Raw genomic sequence first — 22,930 nt, 5'->3', positions numbered from 1 at the left:
AAGTTTTATGGTTCAACAGTTGGAATGAGGATCAGGTAATAATGAAGAAACCCCATGAACACCCTGAGGAGAACCAGCGCCCCCTCCATTGGTTGTTTTAGCTCAGCCCACAGCTAACAGCTCAGCTCAGAAGGTTCCTACCACCCACTCCACTTCCAACGCCTTTTAATATTTGCACAGTTTTCTCACACTGTGGCTCTCATACACTTCCTTTATACATACTGTTTCCTCAGCCTGGAATGCCACCTCCTTCTTTACCTGGAGAACCCCTTTGCCTTAAAGACTCAGGTCAGAAGTCACATAGTACTCCTGTGCTACCACCTAATGCAAAGTGTGATTATTCCTTTACTTCTCTTCTGCATTTAAATTATTGAGGGAAGAGGCTTGGTCTCATCACCTTTGGAATAGCTCTGGTTCTGCGTTCACATTTTGTATATAATACAACTCAGAAAAGGTTGTGTAATATACGACTTTCATATGTGTATATCCAAAGATAACATGTTCTCATGCCCTTTGACTCAGTTTTCCCCATGGCAATGAATTTAACCACAGGAAATAATTGAATGGGAGAAAGAAAGTTACACAGATGGAAGTTCTATAAAATATGTATTTGCTAAACATTGGAAATAAGTTGAATGTTTATCAATAGAGTAATGGCAAGTAAATTGGGGTACAAGATCTTGAAGGAACATGACTTATTCTCTCATTCATTATACAAACATACAGACTGCCAAAGAGCTATCAGATACACAGCAATTTATCAGATACCACATCTGCCTCCAATGAATACACAGTCTGGTAGAGTCTTCTAAAATGATAGTTACCAAACTACATAGAAAGCGAGAGCTATTTGTGGTCGAATGTTAAGAGGAAAACAAATCAGATTATAAAACCATCTGTACATTACGATTGCAACTCTAAACATGTGAGAGTGTGAACAAGGTCTGGATGGGTGAATACAGGAATGACAATATTGGTGTGGTTAGATTGGATGACTTTTTCTTTAGCATTATTACAATTGTTTTTCGAGCTTTAAAGTTTTAGATTGTTCCCAACATTTCTGGGGGGGGGGGGCGAAAAGCTGCTCCCATGGCCCTGGCTCCCCAGGTTGGCAGTAGCATGAATGATGGGGTATTTTTCGAGATGGGCAGGGGCTTGCCACGAGGTGACTGGGAGGGGATATTCAAGGCAGTCCAGGAGAGTCGGATTACGGAAGGCTATCATTCTGTAGACTTGGGAGTGCTCACTGGGTGCCGTCGTAATAACCAGCCTCTTCTGTGTCTGGGCTATGCCACGCAGCAGCACCTGCAGGCTCCTCCAAGTTTTCTCAGCACCACAACTTGGGCACAGCACAGCAGTGCCAGATGTGGGGAAAGCAGAAGTCTAAGAAGCAGACAAAAGGGTTGAGACCTGCAAGAGTTGGTGGCTAGTTCCTCATGCTGGAAAGGATGATCTCTATGTGAAAGGTACCTTATCCCTTTTCTACAGACAAGGAAACTGAAGCTCAATTGGTCCCAAGCTACCGGAGTTGGGATTGGAATCCATCCCTTCTTATTTGGGGCAGGGTTTTTCTATTACCCTTACTGGCCTGGGAGCAGGTGGAGATGCATGAGGTCATATGGAAGAGACAGGCTGATAGGATGGGTGGACTCCTTTGGGAACAGGAGGCAGTGGGGAATCTGTTGGTAGGACCCCATAGTGGAGGTATGAGAAGCCAAACATTTGAGTTTTGACCCAATGCAGTAGGCAGTGGGGAGCCCTTGCAGGTTTGGGGACGTGATGGAAGAGGGCTTAATGAAGACGAGGCTGGTGTAATCAGGGGAGAGGCTGGGTCAGGCACATGGTAAGGATAATGTGTGGCATTTGTTCTGTGTAATCAGAATAGTACCCACCCATCCGACTTCTTGGAAATATGTATTTCTGCTTCTCTATCAGTGAGATTGGACTGGAAGCTTCCATCTTATATATCCCTTCCCCATGGATAACAGCACCTTCCAGGGATGGGCACCTGATACAAACTTGGCCTATCAGAGCACTTCCCTGGGAATTTTGCCCTTGGGGCCAGAGAAACATGGGTGTCAGTCCCTCTCTGGTGATAAAGCGGTGTCATGTAAGTCTGGGGGATCTATAATGACTAAAAGATTTGAGAGTCAGAGAGAGGGAATTCTAGCTAGGCTCAGGCCCTGGTTTCCCCTCACTTTGAGGGCTCAGACACCCTTTTGCTTATGCCACAATATGAACAATATTCACCAGCCCCTTTTAACTAAACTAGTCTGAGTTGAATTTTTGTCATCTGCAAACCAAAAAATTCTGATGACATCTGCAGTAAGAGAAATGTCTACTCTTTGTCATTCAAATAGTTCCATTTGTTCATTCTTCAAATTTTGAGCACAATTCTCAACAACACTCTAGGGTTGTTTTGTGTGCATTGGGTCCATCATTTTGTGCCTGTAAGAAGCAACAACAAAAATCTTTCTTCACTATTCAGCATCAGGTTCAGGAACTCCAGGTTCTCTGTAGACACAAGGCTTTGGAATTCCCCTCAGAGAAGGAGGGACGCATCTCCATCACTCGTGTGGTAAGTAAAATTGCTGCTCAGAACACTTCCCTGCCTGCTCCTTTGTGATTCAGATGAGGAGAAATCAACATGGACTGAGCGCCCACACAGGACAGCCAGGCATTTCCCATACAGGTGGTAAAGGTATCTTCTGAACTTCTCCCCAGCAAATGCATAGATGAGAGGATTCAGGCAACAGTGGCTAAATGCAACCGTCTCGGTCACACTGAGAGCCAGCCTCAGATCCCTCCTCATGTCACAACTGGGAAAGAAGTCGTAGAGCTTAAGCGTCTCCAGGAAAATCATAACATTGTAGGGTGTCCAGAAGAGGAAAAACACGATGACCACCAGAAGGATCAGTTTGATGGCTTTGGCTTTCTTGTGGTTCTTGCAGGAAAACAGCGTCTGGATGATTCTGAAGTAGCAGTAACTCATAATGAGCAGGGGGAGTAGGAAGCCAAGAAAATTTGTTTCCACATTGCGGAGCACAGGCCAGATTTCCTGGAGGACCTCGGGGTAGTCACCAAGGCATTCATTTTCTTTCTGCTTTGTGAACATGAACTGGGGTGCTGCCACCAAAATGGCTGCTGCCCAGACGCCTAGGCTGATGGTGACGCCATGCTGCACGGTCCGGTTGTTCATGGAGTTGGCGGCCAGGACGATGGCCAGGTACCTATCAATGCTGATGACGGTGATGAAGAATATGCTTCCAAAAAAGCCGATGAAGAAGAAGGCAGTAGTGAATTTGCACAAGGCATTGTGGAGGCCCTCTTCATTTATCAAATAGTGGGTCCAGAAGGGCAAGGTGGCTACAAACAGCAGATCAGACAAGGCCAGGTTCAGGAGGTAAATGTCAGTGACACTCTTGGGCTTCTTGCTGTTGGTGAGGGCAAACACTACCAACAAATTTCCCACCAGGCCAATGGCAAAGACGACGGAGTAGAATATGGACAGGAACACAGTCCCAAAGGCCATGATGTCCCCAATATAACAAGCCTCAGCCAAATCATCGTACTCAAAGTTTGTCACTGATTCAGGGAACTGATCCATGGTGACGGCCTGGATCAGAAAGAAAAACAAGTAACTGTGTTAGTTATCAGCAAAACAAAGTTGGAATTCTGTATGGCCTCATATGTAGGCAGGCAGGAAGAAACAAATATTGGTTGGGTGCACACTACATTTCCCAACTTCCCACTTGCCATCTTGTTTAATCCCCACAACAGTCTTGTGATGAAGACTGCAACAGACTTCTGACAGGAGAGGCAGACTACTTTGACTTGCCCAAAGCCATGCAGTAAATGGCTCCTGAGCATTTGGCTCTAGGCTTTCTTTTTTTTTTTTTTTTTAGATGGAGTCTCACTGTGTCACCCAGGCTGGAGTGCAGTGGTGCGATCTCAGCTCACTGCAACCTCTGCCCCCGAGGTTCAAGCGATTCTCCTGCCTCAGCCTCCCAAATAGCTGGGATTACAGGCGTGCATTACCACGCCTGGCTAATTTTTGTATTTTTAGTAGAGATGGGGTTTCATCATGTTAGCCAGGCTGGTCTCAAACTCCTGACCTCAGATGATCCACCCACCTCAGCCTCCCAAAATGCTAGGATTACAGGCATGAGCCACAGTGCCCGGCCAGCTCGAGGCTTTTTGAAGCTTGAGACAGATCTGTTTTTCTTTTACTGCCCAAAATCTCTTCAAAAGCTAGCTAGTTTGACCAATGTGTGGATGAGAAAGGGAGAACCATGAGCAGAAGGGGGAAGGGGGTGAGATGGGGTGAATTGGGGGTGCAGCTGTAATTCACACTTCCAGTCCAAACTTCCCCAAAGCAATTCTCCATCCTCTTCCTTTATTTCCACCTTTTCCACCCTCTGGCCCCTTACTTTTCCATGAAGCTAGGCCTGGAGAGAGAAGCCTCAGACCCAGAGCCTTGAGCAGAACAGCACCTGGAAGCCCTCATCTTTGTTTTTTGAGAACCCTTTCACTTCCTCTTCTCCTTATAACCAACAAGTCCTTCTCTTTCTTAGCAGGTATCAGACAGAGTCATACACTCTAGAGTGACTACCTTGTTTTGGGTTGCCCAGGACTTTCCTGGTTTTAGCCCTGAAAGTCCCACCTATTGGGAACCCCTCAGTCCCAGGCAAATCAGGACTGTTGGTCATCCTACAACCCTAAGTGAAGAGAAGGTGTTGCCATCATTCAGGGCTCTGCAGTCATAGAGGGGCTGACTGATCCAAGATGGAGGATGGGGCTCCGTTAGTCTGCTGGGCTAGGCTCAGGGTGACTAATTCCCCCTACCATTACCAGCTCTATAGTTCACTTTGGTCTGGCCTTCCCCACTATTCATATCTCCTGTTTCCTTCTGAGCAGGAATTGAAAAAAGAAGACACTTCCACAGGCTGCACTCCCCTTCTTTTCGCAGCCAGGACTTGCTGCTCATTCACTCCAGAGCTGGCTGGGAGGCAGCCCTTTCACACTGCTCCTCTGGGCGTCTCCTCGTGATACCACAAATGGCTGCCTCAGAAACCCTCAAAACAGGCCTCCTGGTTGTCACTGCCTCCCTCCTTACCACAACTTACAGCAAAGCTCACGCTTTAACCGAGGGAGTTTCCACGCTCCACTACACCCTTTCCATGATGGTTTTACCCAGGTGGTGTCTCACCAAGATGAGGGCCCACCCAGCCAGGGTGTCACCTCTCCCTTCCCAGCCTCTGCTTTGGGGCCTGTATCTCACCCAGACTCTCCTGGGATAAGTGGGCCACGGCTTTACGACCCAAGCTGTCTCAGGCTGTGATGAGTTCTCAACCCCAGGGAACGTGTATGCTTTCTCTGCTTCAGGCTACGATGCCCTTTTCTCAGAGAATAATCTCTGGCTGTGACATTAATTAATAACATTTAAGTCAAATGGTATAAAATGGCTGACATACAGCTATTTTTGAGCCACATCCATGTCAGTTTCATATGACTCAAGCTAATATGTGGGAAATAGAAATTGCTACTTAGTGCCTGTAGCTTGTCACAGAGCATGATCTTCCCAGACAAGCTGCTGTATGAGTAAAAATAGTCAAGTCCTTGGTGGTTCTATGTTAGGGACCCTGGAGCTAGCTACTTTGTCCCTCCCCTTCCCCCAGTGAGAAGAGCTGGCAAAGCTGACCTCGAGAGGTGGCCAAATCCAATAAAAATTGTCTCACATCTCTTTATGTGCCTGTGGTCGGTCCTTCAGCACAGGAACTTCTGTGGACTCGGGCAATCCCGATATTGAATCCTGCATCTGTCCTCTCTGGCTGAGTGATGGGTGAGCCTGAAACCTCTGAGCCTAACATTCCTTGTCTGTAAGATCGGGATTTATTCTCATGCCTGCCCACAGACCTGTTTTAAGGGGAGCACCTGGCACAGTGTGTCACATATAGCAAGCAGTTAATACATGTTCAATGCGTTTCCTGCATTATGTGAGGAAGCAGAAGCCCTTTGGATCTTTGGAAACATCCAGGCTGCCTGTGGACTCCCATGTTCCACCTCCACCCTGGGTATCCTGGGAATTTGGTTTTTAAAGGTCACTTTATTTTTTTTTCCTCTGAAATAAGACACGCTTTATTTTCAGATTATTTTGGGGGAGGTAAGCCACTCTTTATTGAGTTTTTACTAAACTGTCAGGCTCATTGCTCTATTTGGATTATTATCAATCTAATCCTTTCTGCAATTCTGAAAAAAAAAAAGTTCTATATTTAATTCACTGCGCTGCTGAATGGCTCTGGGGACATTCACGATGAGAGGAAGGAATGGGACAAATGTGGAGAAGGCAGGGAAAGTCAGAAATAAGCAACTGATTGCCTGGTGGAGTGGCAGAGGGGTCCCAAATCAGGCCTTTGCCTTACTGGGTGCCTGGGCTCAGGGCTGCCACGTGCACAGGGACATCTCTAATTTGCACCAAGTCTCCATATAAGCTGGGAGTGGTTCTGGCTTGGCAAGGAGCTCATGAAAAGATCAGCCAGGAACAGTCTAAGCCAGGAAGGGGCTTGTCTTCTCAATGGGGAGAATTCACATAAAGACTTTAAGACAGAATGGAGGAAGTGGGTCAATGTATCTTCTGCAGATGGGATGCAAATTCAGATAATGCTCTGGGCAGGATGGTTTTGCCTGACACGTGGTGATATTTTGTATTGAGAGCCAAATGGCTGGTTATGGGCATCCATCTGGCTTGGGACTGCTCCCTGCCATCCAGGGGGTCTGCTCAGTGAGGGCAGAAGAACACTCTGCAGCCCTCATCCTAGCTCCCTGCTGTCTCAGAGTCCCCAGTGAAGACCCTAGAATTGCTGTGGCTCCCAAAGGAGTCTCTCAGTGCTGGCACAGTGGGTGCATGCAGTGGGTTCTCACCTAGCATATCACGGTCCCTGCTATGAGCCATCTGGACCATGCTACAGAGGAAAGAGCAGTTCCAATATCGCTTTCTATGAGTTCCCATGTGACTCGGAGGAACAGCACTGGTCATTGAGGGACATTTTTGATCTTCATGTTCACATTTCCATTTTGCACACATTGTGCCTCACAGGAGGCACAGCTGGGTGAAGCACCTGGCCCATCCCACAGCTAGAAGCAGGGGGAGCAGGACTGAGGCCAAGGCCTGTGCTCTTCCCACTCTCCCTTGAAGATGGAGGAGACTTGGGCCCTGGGCTTAGGGGCCAAATCCTGGCAGGGGAGAAGAGTCAAGGACACAATGACTATCAAACAGTTGAGTCCCAAGTCCAGTGGTAAAAAGGCATCAAACAACAGCCTTAGCTTCCTCCTCTAAAAAAATAACCTCTTAGCTTTGTTGAGAGCATAAGAATTAAATTACTTTAAATTGCTTATTGGGATTTATCGTAGACACACACACGCTCAAGCAAGTGTGTACACTGTCACTGCAGCAAGCTTCAAATATAAATGAAGGGAAACAACCCCAATGTCCATCACTAGGGACAGATCAAAGCATGATAAGTCCAGTTAATGGAATACCAAGCAGCTGCTTAAAAACACAAACAGTTTCTAGCTCTCGGAAACTTGGGAAAAACAACAAAAACAGGCAGATCTATATATTCTGTTATGCAACAATCTCTAAGATATACTGGTAAATGAAAAAAGCTAGGTAAGGTACCATGTACATAGTATGCTGTCATTTGTGGAAAAGAATGATGTGTCCATATTTTGTATAAAGTTTAAATATCTCTTAAGGAATACACTGGTGGTGATAACAGTAATTATCCCTGGAGAGGGATTCTGAAGGATTGAGGATATGGGAAAGGAGACAGTTTTTATGGTAAACTTTTGGAAATGTTTTTTTACCATGTACACGTACTATGTATTTTGGAAAATAGTTTAATTAATTCGTTTGGAATTTTAAAATAAAAATAAACAAAAATATGAGTTAAATGAAAAACTAAAAAATGAGTAACTTAGTACAATAACAAGCGTGCTGCACATACTTAATAAGTGGTAGCCAACATATAAATGGATCATCTTTATTTTATGGGCAAATACATGAACTCAGAGAGGGTGAATAACTTGTTCAAGGTGATGCAGTGTGTGCGCAACAGGGCTGTAGTGAGGGCCCAGATGTGTTTGGCCTCAGCACTTTTTTTTAACTTCACATTACAGCCCTTCCCCATTCCTCTTTCCCAAGACTAGGAGTCCCTAAGAGAAGACCCATGTCCTCTTCAGCTCTGCAGGCCAATGTTCAACAGAAGGCCTGGTACTCAGCAAATGCCATATGAATATTTGCAGAAGGATAAATATTATATCCTAGACCTTTGTTCCAAAGAGTTTCATCTAGCAGTGATGACAGCACCCTATCAGTCACCCTGATCCCAGGGGTGCTCATGAGCACACAGGTGTCCTTTCTGATCATAGGCTAGGAAGCCTTGAACTCTGAGAAGTTAGTAGGTGCCTGATGTGTTAAATGAATTAATAAATAAGTGAATGAAAGACTTCAAGGAGCAAGAAAAGAGATTCGTCAGCTCTATAATGTGGAGCCCCAGGAGATGAGAAGAGGCTCACCAGCTCTCCACAGTCGGAAGACAACTTGGCAAACACAACCTCTCATTTCAACCATACCTCTCACATGTGGCTTTTGAACATATGTGGTCATGAAATAGATATCAGTGTGGATAATTGCAGCTCTGTCTTCTATGCAAATCTCAAGAAACAGCACGAGTCATGGGGCAACATAGGGTTTTACCTGGTGTTGAAGGGACTTGTATTCTGTGTGCTGGAGCTAGTTCAAACCTGCCCTTGGTAGCCAAATGCCCCAGAGCATGTGAAGGCACCATTTACATCAGAAATCTGACATCAGTGAAGCTGTGTCCTTCACAGAAGTATTCCAGTGAACTTGCTAGCTTTAGCAAGTTGCTTTTTAAGGAAGACTGAGCCTGAGCTGAGTGCACCTCCTATTTGTGGATCCTCCAAGATGTTCAAGGTATGGCAGCTGAGCCTAAAGATAGGGCCTCCTGGCAGCAGATGGGAGTGTGGCCATGCCTTGGGGGTGGCCCTCAGGGTGGTCAAAGGCCTGCCAGAGGTCTAATTGGCTTTCATCTTAGTCTGGACCATGGCTTTCCTTTGTCCCCAAGGGACACTAGAAACCAAGTGGAAGAATCAAATGAGGTAAGACTTTGCAGTATCTACCCAGCTGGGTTTCATATCCACAAGGGTTGTAAGACTCATGCGTTCTGGGATGTTGCACTAATAAAGGCACCATCAACTAAGGCTGCACTTTACAACTTAGTGCAGCAGCCAGTAAGAATTTAAACCTTATCTGGGCCATCCTCAGGCCTCCTTACCCACTATTCAGTTAAGCCAAGGTTTTACTAAATGGCCTTGAGCTGGGAGAGTTTCGGTGAACCTAGACAGAGCTTTGAGTGTACACATGTTTCACACCCAAGTAGAAATTTGTAAAATTCCCCACTCACATCCGTGGCTGATCCTGGTCTACTTCCTCTGGCCTACTTCCTTTTCTCATGCCTGCTCATTTCTTTTTTAACTTTTTAGGGGAGGGACACTCATCATTACCCATTGTTTCCAATCAGCTTCCCTTTTCTATACTTCCCTTCTTCTTTAGGTGGCTGGAATCCATTTCTTCTTCTATCTGACATTCTTTTATGTCGCTTTTCCCCTCTCTTTTGGCTTCACATCCAGCTTACTGTTTTCTAATTCCAGCATATCTTCTGGTAGTTTTTACCCTCCTGGTCTCTGTTTATGGCTTTTTAGTAAAAGCGAAGACTGGGTTTGCGGTTCAGTCTGGTGCCAAGAAAATTGTGAGGCTTAATTTTTTTCTTTGTACCAAATGAGAGTAGAGAATTGCTTGAGAAGCCCCAACCCAAACTTTCCTTATGAGGATGCCATTGTGCTGTTGACATTGTGGAATCCGACGTCACCCTCAGAAAGCCCCAGTTTAGAAGGAGAGGAGGCTGCCATTCCCAGATGCCTGCTAAGTGTCATGTTCCACACACAAGATCCCACCACATTCTCTTCACAACCCCACTTGAGAAATGATGATCCCCATGGTATAAATTAACCAGCAGAGGCCCAGAGATTTGGTTAACTTGTTCAAGGAAGCAAAAGAGCCAGGATCTCAACCCCAGATGCCTCTTTCCACAAAGTCTGTGCTCCTTGCACCGCACAATGTTTTTCTCCCTGGAGGGGAAATCTGCAGGATATTGCAGGCCACTTCTCTCAAAGTAGAACTGAAAATAGAAGACCCAGGCCCCTTGAGAGAAACTGGTCCGTAATGCATCTCTGAATTGGTTAGGGTTCTCCCGCTCTGGGCTCATAACCCAGCAGGCTGACCCTCAGGGACTGGTGAGTGGAAAATGGAACACGGGATATTATTTGCTCCTCCAGCCACCACTAGGTTGTCCACCCTGCCAGATCCCCAGGAATCTAGCTCCCAGCAACCACGGTGAGGAAACTGGGGTCATTTTCTCTGGAGAGGAAAAGTCTGAAGGCTGAAGGTTCAGCCTATTTTCTGCCTTCAAATATGTGATAGTGCTTTCAAGAGCCCCATGTTTCACAGGAGCCCATACATTTCTGAGCATGAATGGCTGAGAGACCCTGGGCAGGTCACTCTGCTCTGCTTCAGTTTCTTGATGTATGAAATTAAAGCATTGGACCACACCACCTCTAAGAGCCTTGCTAGCTCTCGCATGCTCAATTTTTCAGCAAGAATCAAACGAGGGAAACTGTTTGTTTGTTTGAGACAGGATCTCGCTCTGTTGCCCAGGCTGGAGTGCAGTGGCATGATCATAGCTCACTACAGCCTTGAACTCCTGGGATCTAGCAATCCTCCCACCTCAGTCTCCCAAGTAGCTGGGAGTATAGGTGTGCACCACCATGCCCAGCTATTTTTGGTAGATATGGGGTCTTACTACGTTGACCAGGCTGGTCTTGAACGTCTGGCCTCAAGAGATCCTCCTGCCTGGGCCTCTCAAAGTGCCGGGATTACAGGTGTGAGCCATCATGCCTGGCCAAGAAAGCAGTCTTAAAGAGCAACACGAGTCCTAGGTCAGCAAAAGTGTGGTCTATTGTCAACAGAGAGGCTGCCCAGCAGCCTGCCCAGGGAACATGACACTTCTACACTTCTGGGGCACAGCCTGTGAGCATTCAGATGAGGTTCTGTTTGGAGACAGGGAGCTGGATCAGTTGATCAAGTCTTGGCCAATCTTATTTACCTTATACTAGATAGAAAGGTTCCCAGTCGGCTGCCATGCCCAGACCCCCGACTGTTTGGAAAGACAAGTTTTACCAGGTCCTGATGATTTTCTCATTTATGATGGCAGCTATTTTTATAACACACATCCCCTGGGATGCAGAGAGAGCTAAGGCTGATGGGGAGAGGGGTGCTGAATTCCATGTTAAGGAGCTATAAGGGAACATTTTGTACCCCATCTCCTGTGCAAGTAAATTCAGTGACTATCTATTCCTATAGCAATGAGCCCTCCTAGAACAGCATGGCATTGTCTACCCACCAGTTTTTCACACAGGCCAAATGCACACCCAACCCCTCCCTCCAACCACCACCACCACCAAAAAAAAAAAAAAATAGCAACAGGAGAATCCTATTGGGTTTAGTGAGTTGCCCCTTTACAAAACCTGCCATTATTTTGTGTTTGAAGCCCCACCCTTCCCTTTCCTCTTCAAAATAGTTTATGGTACTTATTTATTTATGTCAAAGTAAACTGTGAAATTTTGAACGGAAATACTTCATAATTTTTTAATAATTGAGAAAGAGATAGACTTGTTAATTGTTTAATTATTAATTAAGTCAATATTTTTGAGCATCTGTACCATATTCTAGTCTAAGGATAAGTAGAAATTAAAAATAAAAATATTTAATTATTCTTTTTAAAAATAAGGACAGAATCTCCTCACCTCCTATTTTTTTTTCCTCAGAGAATTTACTTTAGAAAACTTTTTTTTTTTTTTTTTTTGACACGGAGTTTCACTCTTGTGGCCCAGGCTGGAGCGCAATGGTGTGATCTTGGCTCACTGCAACCTCCACCTCCTGGGTTCAAGTGATTCTCCTGCCTCAGCCTCTGAAGTAGCTGGGATTACAGGCGCCCACCACCACGCCCAGCTAATTTTTGTATTTTTAGTAGAGACAAGGTTTCATCATGTTGGCCAGGCTGATCTCGAATTCCTGACCTCAGGTGATCCACCCGCCTCAGCCTCTCGAAGTGCTGGGAATACAGGCGTGAGCCACCATGCCCACCTAGAAAACTTTTACGTACTTTCTCCTCTCTTTGAAGATGTGTAAATCCTTTTGAAACTAGATAGGCTTTTTGTCAGCTTTATGAGTTAGGCTAGTCTTTCCCAAGGACCTGGTCATCATCTCTTTGAAATGTAAACAAACCTAAGGGAGATAGTGCTTCTATCTCCCGGTTTCTGTGGGAAGGTATGAGCCTAACTGAAGAGCCTTGCTCAGTGCTGCAAAATGACCCCTTGTCTTAAAGATAAATTTGATTTTCCTCTGGGTAGAGCCAGTTAGCTAACACAAGTGGTTACCCTAATTACCAGGTAAATTTAGAGTGAACCATGTATGGCAAACGGTGCTGGCAAGACCTCTTCCTTGAGGAACAGTTATTGTTTGTCTTGATAACATGTATGTAACAGGTTGTGTCTACTTGGCTATAGAAAAGGGGGAGATTTCTTTCTGTTCTTGCGACCTCTTAGTAGACGGCCTATAATGCTCTGCATATTTTGGTTTACTGCTTATTCCGTAATAAAACTTTTCTTTCTCTACTCCTTTTGTGGAGAGAATCTCTGTGTTGAAAGAAGACTTTGTTAATTATATTTCACCAATACTAGGCACTGTGTTAAATTCTGTAGAGGCAAAAGTGTTTAAGATACAGTTCCTAGAAGTGTTTATTATTGCTTAGTAACAGAATATAAGAGAAGTTATGGGAAGCCCAAGGATTGAACCTCTATATCTGTCTCCTTAAAAACTGGGGGAGGGTGATCAAGAGGATATCACAAAAAAAAAAATCTGCCGTTTGAGCTGATGTTTTAAGGATGGGGAGAGTCTTCCAGGTTGACCAAGATGGAGGTGGCAGTGAATAGTGGGTGGGCTTTGAAGACAAAGGCACAGAGGGTCTGAGCATAGGAAGGTTTCCTGGGGCCAAGGCCAGGTAGAGGGAAATAGGAACAGAAGGCAGTGAAGATGGTGGAGTTGGGAGGGGCCCATATGCTCCCAGAGTGTTCAGGAAAGTCAGTTTAGGCTGAGTGCAGGGCTTCGGGGAAGGATGCAGAGAAAGCCAAGGCAGAAAAAGGAGAAGAGGGACAAAGAGAGGGGTCTGAAATTCCACACTAAGTAACTACAAAGAAAAACGATGAAAAACTTTGAAACAGACACACACTGAAGATTACTGGGAGTCCTTTCTGGCATACTGTTTGGGGCTACCTCCCCCTTTTATTGCCTGAGCTAATTTTACAGCACCGTAGGTTATAGCAGATAGCAGTGCAAATGACTCTTGCTCATGGAAATACAAACTGTGTCTGGTGGAGATGCACTGGATTAAGTGCCCTGTGGATATGGACCAATTGTGCCTTTATCTCTAAATTCATCTCAGTATTTCTAGAAGCATCTCACCCATGCTGTTGGTGTGGCTGTAGACTGCTAATTCTCCTTGCTGCATAGGATTCCACTGTGTGAATATTCCATAATTTATTGCCATTTCTACTGCTAATGCACACATAAGTGGCTTTCAGTTTGTTGCTAGTTTGGACAATGTTGCCGTGAAAATTTTTGTGCATGTACATCTCCTACAATGTGGATGCATTTTAAAAGTTTAGTCTTGAGCCAAACCAAAAAGTATGAATCCAAATATGAAGATCAAAAATAGGCAAAGCTAAGCTATATTGTTTAGGGATGATATTTAGATTCAGTCAAACTATAGGGAAAAGCAAGGAAGTGATCACCATAAAAGTCAGACTTGTGGTTCTTTGTGGGAGAGGAAGAGGCTGTGGTCAGGAAGGGACATGAGAGAGGCTTCTGGGGTTCTCTTTCTCAGCCTGGATGGTAGTAATGTGGGAAATTAATCTAATACTTTGCTAACCCAGACATTGTTTTTTCAGTGTGTTGTATTTTGCGATAAACAAAATACAAGACACTGAAAGGAGACTTTCCATTTTCTCCTTAAGCACACTTTAAGGGGAAAAACAAAGGTGGTCTAGAAAGATGTTTAAAGACATATAATACAGCTTTTCTTCCTTACTCACAAGCTAAAAAGCTGCACTTTGGCCAAACAAGATGAGGGGGTTGAAGCATCAGCTGTGGCCAGCGTGCCGTGAGAATCCCACCTGCGAAGCAGCCAGCAGATTCTGAGCCCCTCAAGAGGGAAGGTGGGATCAAGGTTCAGCTAGAAGCCCCAACTTTCCCCTGGCTCTTCTGGGCAGAGTGAGTGATGCCAGAGAGCCCGACTTCTTGGAATGCCTGGGCTGTGCTGCTAGGAATCAGAACAAGTCCTTGGGAAAGGCAGCCAAGATCTGGATTCTGCCATTCTGGTTCCACTCCCTCCTACGACTGTGACCTGCTATGGAGCAGCAGAAGTTCCCCTCCTTGTTCAGCTCCTCCATTACAGGTGCTGGTTCCAAATGTCTCTGGACTCAGGACACTGGGTCAGAGGCTGGGCTGGGGAGGAGCAGTTGGATGCCTGGATCCCAAGAAGGAGGTTTTTTGAGGCTAGGGTCTCTGGCTAGGGAGAATCATACCTGACATTGCCACTGTGCCATAGCTGCCTAGGGCCGGGCAGTGTTCCTCCTGGGCTGGGGTGGGGTGAGGAAGGGGACAGACGATCGTCCTGACTGGGTCAGCTCTAACACGTTCTTTGCTTTCCTGCCCCTACAGCTCTGGATTCTTCACAACCATTCAATAGTAGTCAGTGTTTTTCAGGTATCCAAAGTTTCTGAGGCTCAGTTTCCTCATGACAACAACATATATTGTTTCTTGAGCACCAAAGATGGTTCAGGCAGTGTGTTTGGGACTTTCTATACCATGCCTTTAATCCTTGCAGAAAGTCGACACATACCCATTACATGGTTTCAAAGGCTGATGGAGAATCTCCATTTTAAAAGCAGGAAACAGACTTAGCAAGCACTGTGCATAGTCACCAAGTGCAGAGCCAGGACTTCATTCCTGACTTCATTCCTTCATCCCAAAGCCAAGCTGCCTATGTCCCCATCTGTGAAGCGGGGCCAGCTGAGGAGCAGGGTTCAGGAGCAGACTTTGTGGAGACTGGCACGTGGCTGATGGATAGTAAGTGCTCCCATCCCAGAGGTGTGGCAAGTGCCAGGTAAGCCTGAACACTAAGAAGAAGCATGCTGAATTTGGGCTGGGACTATTTCCTGCCCTGCCTTCCTTTGTGAAAATAAAGCCAAGCAAAGAGGAAAATGAAAGAATCCACCCTAGCCTTCCTGAACCCGTTTCTCATTCCCAGGGGTTTTGAACCCCAATCCACTGCCCCCATTCCCAACCCACCGTGGTCCCCAAGGCTCTGCATCACAGGTCCGTCACCCACCCTGCCTCCTCTCAGGAAACCCAGCTCCCTCCAAAGCGCCCTCGGGGCCTGGGATGCCCCGAGCAATGCGAGCTTTCTTGCCTGCTTTCACGTGGTTCAATTTTCCTTTTTTTTTGGCTCAATTTTTTTCTGCCTCAAGTTTTCTACCTCAAGTATTTCAAAAATTAATTTTTTTTTTTTTTTTTTTTGTGGAGGGGGTGTTGAAAGAATCCTAAACTTTCTTAGCCATTCTCTGGACTGAGCTATAAACTCATAAAGCAAGGATTGCAGGCTCTGTGAGGCTGTGATTGCCAGAGGCAAGGCAAGAGAAATAACAGGCCGTGGCCACTACTCAGCTGGGGCCTCTGATGGATTTCCTCCTGTCTTGTACTCATAATTTCTTTCTGAAGACCATGTTTTCCACCTACACAAACCTGAGCCTGAGTGTCCTCACAATGGTTATAACAGCATATATCAAAATTGAACACTAAATTTGTGCCAGGAATTTATTAATTAAAATAGCTTTTATAAAAAAACTGTAGATGAGTCAGGTGTGGTGGCTTACACCTGTAATCCCAGCACTTTGGGAGGCTAAGGCTGGCAGATCATCTAAGGTCGGGAGTTCGAGACCAGCCTGACCAACATGGAGAAACCCCGCCTCTACTAAAAATACAAAATTAGCCGGTGGTGGTGCATGCCTGTAATCCCAGCTACTTGGGAGGCTGAGGCAGGAGAATCACTTGAACGCAGGAGGCAGAGGTTGCAGTGAGCCGAGATTGTGCCATTGCACTCCAGCTTAGGCAATGAGAGTGAAACTCCGTCTCAAAAAACAAAACACAAACAAAGAAAACCCAAAAAACAAAAAACAAACAAAAACCTGTAGATGGCACAAAAAGTGGAAGAAAAAGGAAAAAAAACCCATGAAACTATCTGCAATGCAGTTTCCTAGAATCAACCACAGTAATCTTTCAGCATTTCTCTATCTAAATGTTATACATATTTTATATTTATATTAAGTACATTTATATTTATATTAAAATACAGATACAAATTTAAAAACTCTTTATTATTAAATTTTCAAATAAACAGCAACTTTTCAAATAAAAGCAGTGAGAACCTCCATATACCCATCACCTGGCTTCAACTATTAGCAACCCATGGTCAATATTTCCTCTATTTCCCACTTAATATCTCTACTGAATTATTTAATTTCACCCATAAACACTTGTGTGCATCTCTAAAAGTTAAGGACTCTTTTTTGAAAAGGACTTTAATACAATTTCTCATCTCAAAAAATTAGCAATAATTCCTCAACAGCATCCAGATGCAATTTTTCATGCTTTTTTCAATTAGTTTAAAATCATGAGCTTTTCTCCATGGTTCTAATCCTATTCCACCAGGCTGAGTGTATTATAAATGATCTCATCACTCCTTGTCTCCCACTCTTCCACCCCCTTGGACATATTTAGGCTACAACAGCCCCAGGAAAATGGTTTCCACTGTCTCCACGTAAGGCAAACAAGCATTATTAACCTGTTAGCTGTCCACTGCTTCACCCCACCCACAGGTACCCAACTAGTCCTGTGCACCTACCTGGCGTGGACTGCCAAGGGAACCTCTGGATCTGCCAATCAGCCACCCTGTCCTGCTCAGACTCTACCAGAGACGAGTATTTCCCTTTCTTTCCCTCTAAGAGCATTTGATTTGCAGAGTTAGCCAATAGTATCTTGCTTCCTGTAAGGGAGACTATCTTTAGATGCTGCCACAGGCAAGCTCAGATACTCCAGGGTGGAGGCTAGCTGCCAACAGGAGGGCCTGACTTTATAAACCTGGAAGACCTAAACCTCAGGGAAGATTGCGGAGCTGGAGGGAGAGAGGTGCCATTTACCCCAACCTGGAGGTGGGGGGCAGGGAGCAGGCCCTGTGGTCAAAAATCACAGCACAGTCAGCTCTCATCAATGGGGAGCCTTCAAGAAGCTGGGAGAGCTCATGGGGCCCTTGGCTTCCCTGCCCATGAGAGGGAGCCCAGAGTACTCACTGGACCACATTGGGGCACACACAGCTCTTCTCCTCAAAGTGTGGTCCCAGGCGCTGGGAGCTTATTAAGGACAACACCTCAAGCCCTGCCCTGTATCTGCTGAATTAGAATCTGCATTTTAGGCCTGGCGCGGTGGCTCTCACGCCTGTAATCCTAGCACTTTGGGAGGCCGAGGCGGGTGGATCATGAGGTCAGGAGATCGAGACCATCCTGGCTAACACAGTGAAACCCTGTCTCTACTAAAAATACAAAAAAATTAACCAGGCGTGGTGGCAGGCACCTGTAGTCCCAGCTACTCGGGAGGCTGAGGCAGGAGAATGGTGTGAACCTGGGAGGCGGAGCTTGCAGTGAGCCGAGGTGGTGCCACTGCACTCCAGCCTGGGCGATACAGCATGACTGCGTCTCAAAAAAAAAAAAAGAATCTGCATTTTAATGAAATTCTTAGAAGAGTGATATGCACACTGAGTTTGAGAAGCTCTGGTACTGAAGGCATCTAGTGAGTACCTTGCACCTTGTAGATGCTCAATAAATATTTTTTTCTCACCTCTCTGCCCCAAGGCATTTAGTGGCTCCCTATACCCATCAGTCAAGCCTGAGGTCACAGCTTTCACCCAGGACCTAGCCTATGCTCCTTTCACAGTCTCTCCCCCTGCCACTCCTGCCCTGCAGTGGGGAGCCTGGTAGGCTCCGGCATCCAGCCATGCTTCTGCTCCCTGACCTGGCCAGCTTGAGGCGACTGCAACGTGAATCTCAACCACCACTGCCTCACCACCTTCCGATCACTTCATTACCTGCCTGACCCCTGGCATATGCTATCTAATTCTGATCCATCCTTAACTAGGGTCTGGCCCATGGTAGGCCTTCAATACACCTTCATTAAATGGTCCGTGACTCCTTCAAGGCCCCTCTGGCCCCTTGCTGCCCACATGCCAGCCACACCCAGTGAGTGCTCCCTTATCTCTAGTTGCTGTGGTGTTCCGAGGACAGGGGATGCTCTGTGTGCTCCCCACCTTGCCCCTCCTCACCTCCCCCAACCCCAGGACAGAGCTGGGGGCTGCAGTGCAGTGCTGCAGGCTTGGTGGCCTGCTCACGGTGGAGGAAGTCCACCAGCAATTTTCTTTCTTTGTTCCTGGTCTCAGTGTTTGGCCACCTTTCCCTGCCTTTGGCCAGAAGGCCACAGGACAAAAGCAGAGTCAGGCCGCTCCCTGCCCACTTTCTGACACTGGCCCCACCCCACCCCACCCCACTCCATGATACCTCTCCTGGGTCCACTCAGCAGGACCGGCTGCCTCAGCCCGTTCCCTGCCTCTGACTCCCCTCCTCTTCTGAGGGCTCCTTTCTTGGATCCGGCCAAGACTCTCCCTCTCTTCCTGTCCCACATTCTTGAGGACAGTCTCATCCACCCCACATCAGTAATCCCCTCTGTGTTCATGAGCCCACATCTCTAGCTCCACCCAGGGCCTGGATAATTTCCCAAGCCCATCCAACCTTCTCTTTCTCTCTTTCCTCCCACCATTTACCCCACTGGCCATTCTCCACCCAGAAGCCAGAGAGCTCTTCCTGAAATCCAAGTCTGCCAACTTCAACACCTCCAGGGGTTCTCTCATTCCTGGTTTAAGTCCACGGCCTGGTAAGCACGGCCCACCCCTTCTCACTTCCTACTGTGCTCTCACCACTTCCACTTCCCCCAACACGCCTGTGCCCGTGGCGGGCTCTCTTCCCTTCCCAACTCACCTGGCTGTCCTGTCCAGGATGCGATTTTACCCTCTTTTAAAGCTAACAGCTATGTTCCACAGCTGCTAGCAGCGCAGGGCTTCATGCTTGGCAAGCATGAGTACCAGTGTCCAGTGTCAGTTGCCTTGCCCCCAGTCCCCACAGAATGCTGCCATGGCTTAGAGAGATACCTGTGCATGTGCGAGGGATGGGGAGGTTATAGGAAGGGAGCTCTGAGCTTGGGTAACGTGCCATTTTATAGCAAGCAGTAAGCAAGTCGGTTATTTGGCCCTGAGCGAGATGTCAGCTCATCCCTCAAGGTTGCTCACTGCAAACTCAACCCTGCAAAATGGACCAAGTGAAGAGCATTAGCGCTTTGCATTCTTGACACACTCATGGAGATGGAAAGAGCCTCGGCAACCTTCCCCCTCCCTTCATGCCTCCTTGGGCCTCTGTAAAGGAGTCTCTGGCTCTGCGCTGGGAATTCTCTCCTCCCTGAACTCTTGTTCAACCCCTCCCCCATATTCTCACCCTGGTGCAGCCTTATTCCTTAGACCCCAGTCTTCATCTCTCTTTCTGCCCAGCCCCTTTGGCTTCACTCTCTGTTGGAGCTGACCCTTGTTCACAAGTTCTTTGTCATTCTCCATTTCTCTTCCAGTTGAGATAGTAAATGCAGACGACAGTTTGGTTTCTGCTGGGCAGAGAAATGAGAGTGTGGTGGGCTGGCTCAAAGGCAGGAGGCCAGAGAGGCTGTGAGGATGGTGGGGACACCCTGGACAGTGATGGGCTCACGCAACGCAGGCAAGGACCGGAGACTTGGTGTGAATAAAGCTTTGTGGGAATGTGGGGTAGAGATACAGAAAAGGAGAGTGAGAGTGTGATTCGCCTTAATTGCCAAGCCAAGATACTTCCATGTTCTTCTGTGGGCCCTGGAGAACTTCGGGAATAATCACATAAGCAATTGTGCAGCACTGGGTCTGCCTGAGGCAATGTCCTAAGTCCTCGATGTACATGAACTCATGTAGTGCCCCCAGTGACCCTATGATGCAGGTGCTAATGTTTTTGCTTTTTTTTTTTTTTTCTTTCAGACAGGGTCTGGCTCTGTTGTCCAGGCTGGAGTGCAGCCACATGATCATAGCTCACTGCAGCGTTGACCTCCTGGGCTCAAACAATCCTCTCACCTCAGCCTCCCAAGTAGCTGGAACTACAGGCACACATCACCACACCCAGCTAATTTTTGTATTTTTTGTAGAGACAGAGTTTTGCCATGTACCCAGGCTGCCCTTGAACTCCTGAGTTTGAGTGATCCTTCTGCCGCAGCCTCCTGAAGTGCTGGGATTACACGCGTGAGCCACTGTGTCTGGCCGCAGGTACTATTATTATCCTCATCTTATGTGTGAGGAGTCTGAGACAAGGAGGAGAAGTTATGTAACTCGTACAAGACCACACAGCTCATGTGTGGTAGGGCCAATATTTGAACTTAGCATCGAGGTTTTATGGTCTATGCTGTGCATTCTCAGTAGAGGTGGTATTACTTCCAAGGCGGCGAAAATTGGTTCTGGAAGGTTCTTGTGCTTTATGTATAAAACACAGATATACATATAGTAGCTAAACCAATAGCATATCTGTGGAATAAAATTCCATGGTAGGGGTAGGTGAGTAAGAATGTAATGTGGGCCAGGCACGGTGGCTCACGCCTGTAATTCCAGCACTTTGGGAGGCCCAGGCGGGAGGATCACGAGGTCAGGGGTTCAAGACCAGCCTGGCCAAAATGGTGAAACCCTGTCTCTACTAAAAATACAAAAATTAGCCAGGTGTGGTGGCGGGTGCCTGTAATCCCAACTACTTGGGAGGCTGAGGCAGGAGAATCGCTTGAAACTGGAAGGCAGAGGTTGCAGTGAGCCGAGATAGCACCACTGCACTCCGGCCTGGGTGAAAGAGTGAGACTCCATCTCAAAAAATACATATATATATACACACACACACACATATATATATATATATATATATATATATATATATATATATATATATAGTGGTTAATCGGTACAAAAAATACTTAGAATAAATAAGACCTAGTATTTGCAAGCACAACAGGGGCACTATAGTAAAAAAAAATTAATTTACATTTAAAAATAAAGAGTATAATTGGATTGTGTGTAACACAAAGGATAAATGCTTGAGGTGATGCATACCCCATTTCGCTTGATATGATTATTACACGTTGCATGCCTGTATCAAAGCATTTCATGTAACCCACAAACATATACACACACTATGTACCCTGCCACACAAAAAATAATATAATATCTAGAAGGACTTGTTGGGGAGTGATAAAGAAAAAAAGCTGAGAAACCACTGTCTAAGTTTTTTTTTAAGACAGGATTTCACTCCCATCACCCAGGCAGAAGTGCAGAGGTCCGCCTTCTGGTTCAAGCGATTCTTCCACCTCAGCTTCCCGAGTAGCTGGGATTACAGGCGACTGCCACCACACCTGGCTAATTTTTGTATTTTTAGTGGAGATGGGGTTTCACCATGTTGGCCAGGCTGGTCGCGAACTCCTGACCTCAAGTGATCTGCCCACCTTGGCCTCCCAAAGTGCTGGGATTACAGGCGTGAGCCACTGCGGCCGGACAAGAAACCCTTGTCTAAGCTCTTTATCAGACCACTCTGCTACCTCCCAGTTTAAAGTCTGGGGATTAGAGGGTAACATGACAAAAGTAATCTCTTCTGAAAAATCAATCAATGGGTGGGTGTGAGGGAAACGGCTGGATAAAACGGAAGGAAGAGACGTACATCAAGGACTTCGTGCCAGGCCCTGTGCGAGGCACATTGTCCATTATATCTCTTTTTGACTTTCACTTTCTAGTCAGGTATTATTTTTTCCATTTTCAGATGATGAAATGGGGAGAAAAGAGCAATGAGTCCTAGGCCACACAGCTGAAAAAGGGTCAAGTCAGGATTTGAACTTCCTGCCCAAATGCAGGCAGGGAACAGCAAGAAGGGAGACAAAGCAGTGGGTGGTGGAAGATGAAGAAGGGATCTCGCTACAGGAAAATTCATAGATTTGTAAAGGACCAGACACCTTGACGGTCAAGTGAGAATCCAAAGGCTGTGTTGCCATTGACAAGTCAAAAGCCATATGCTGGGAGATTTCAGAAGCAGAAAAAAAGTCTCTCTTTCCTCTTCTCCCCTAAGAGGACAAAAGATCTTCTCCCTCTAAGAGGAGAAAAGATCAGACTTAGAAAATTGGAGACCAATAGAAAATTGGAGGTGGCTCATGCCTGTAATTCCAGCATCTTGGGAGGCCAAAGGGGGAAGATCACTTGAGTCCAGGAGTTCGAGACCAGCCTGGGCAACATAGGGAGACCTCATTGGTACAGAAAAAAAAAAAAAATAGCTGGGCGTGGTGGTGCCAACCTGTACAACCTGTAGTCCCAGCTATGGGAGGCTGAGATGGGAGGATCACTTGAGCCCAGGATTCAAGGGTGTAGTGAGCAGTGATCCTGCCTCTGTACTCCAGCCTGGGTGAAAGAATGACTCCAACTCTTAAAAGAAAAGAAAAGAAAAATGGAAAGTTGAAGAGGAGTAAATCTAGACAAAGTAAGTGCTA

The 22,930-nt window shown here is 46.3% G+C and overlaps 1 protein-coding gene across 4 annotated transcripts in view; it reads right to left on the bottom strand.

The window, feature by feature from the left end:
* Positions 1-587: 587 nt before the first annotated feature.
* CX3CR1 (C-X3-C motif chemokine receptor 1) overlaps positions 588-22,930 on the bottom strand; it is a 107,708-nt gene continuing 85,365 nt past the window's right edge. For 2 of the 4 annotated variants that reach the window (XM_058443019.1, XM_058443020.1), the window contains one exon: positions 588-3,616. In XM_058443019.1, the coding sequence (XP_058299002.1) occupies positions 2,543-3,607 (1,065 nt within the window). In that variant the 5' untranslated portion in view covers positions 3,608-3,616 and the 3' untranslated portion in view covers positions 588-2,542. Of the gene's footprint in view, positions 3,617-17,159; positions 17,243-19,124; positions 19,212-22,930 lie in introns of those variants that run through there. The other 2 variants (XM_058443021.1, XM_032162011.2) reach the window with 2 other exon arrangements.

This window comes from Hylobates moloch, unplaced genomic scaffold (genome assembly GCF_009828535.3).
Source record: "Hylobates moloch isolate HMO894 unplaced genomic scaffold, HMol_V3 SCAFFOLD_8, whole genome shotgun sequence".
Classification (NCBI taxonomy): domain Eukaryota; kingdom Metazoa; phylum Chordata; class Mammalia; order Primates; family Hylobatidae; genus Hylobates; species Hylobates moloch.
Note: the sequence above shows the minus strand (reverse complement) of the source record. Positions and strands in the feature narration are given on the sequence as shown.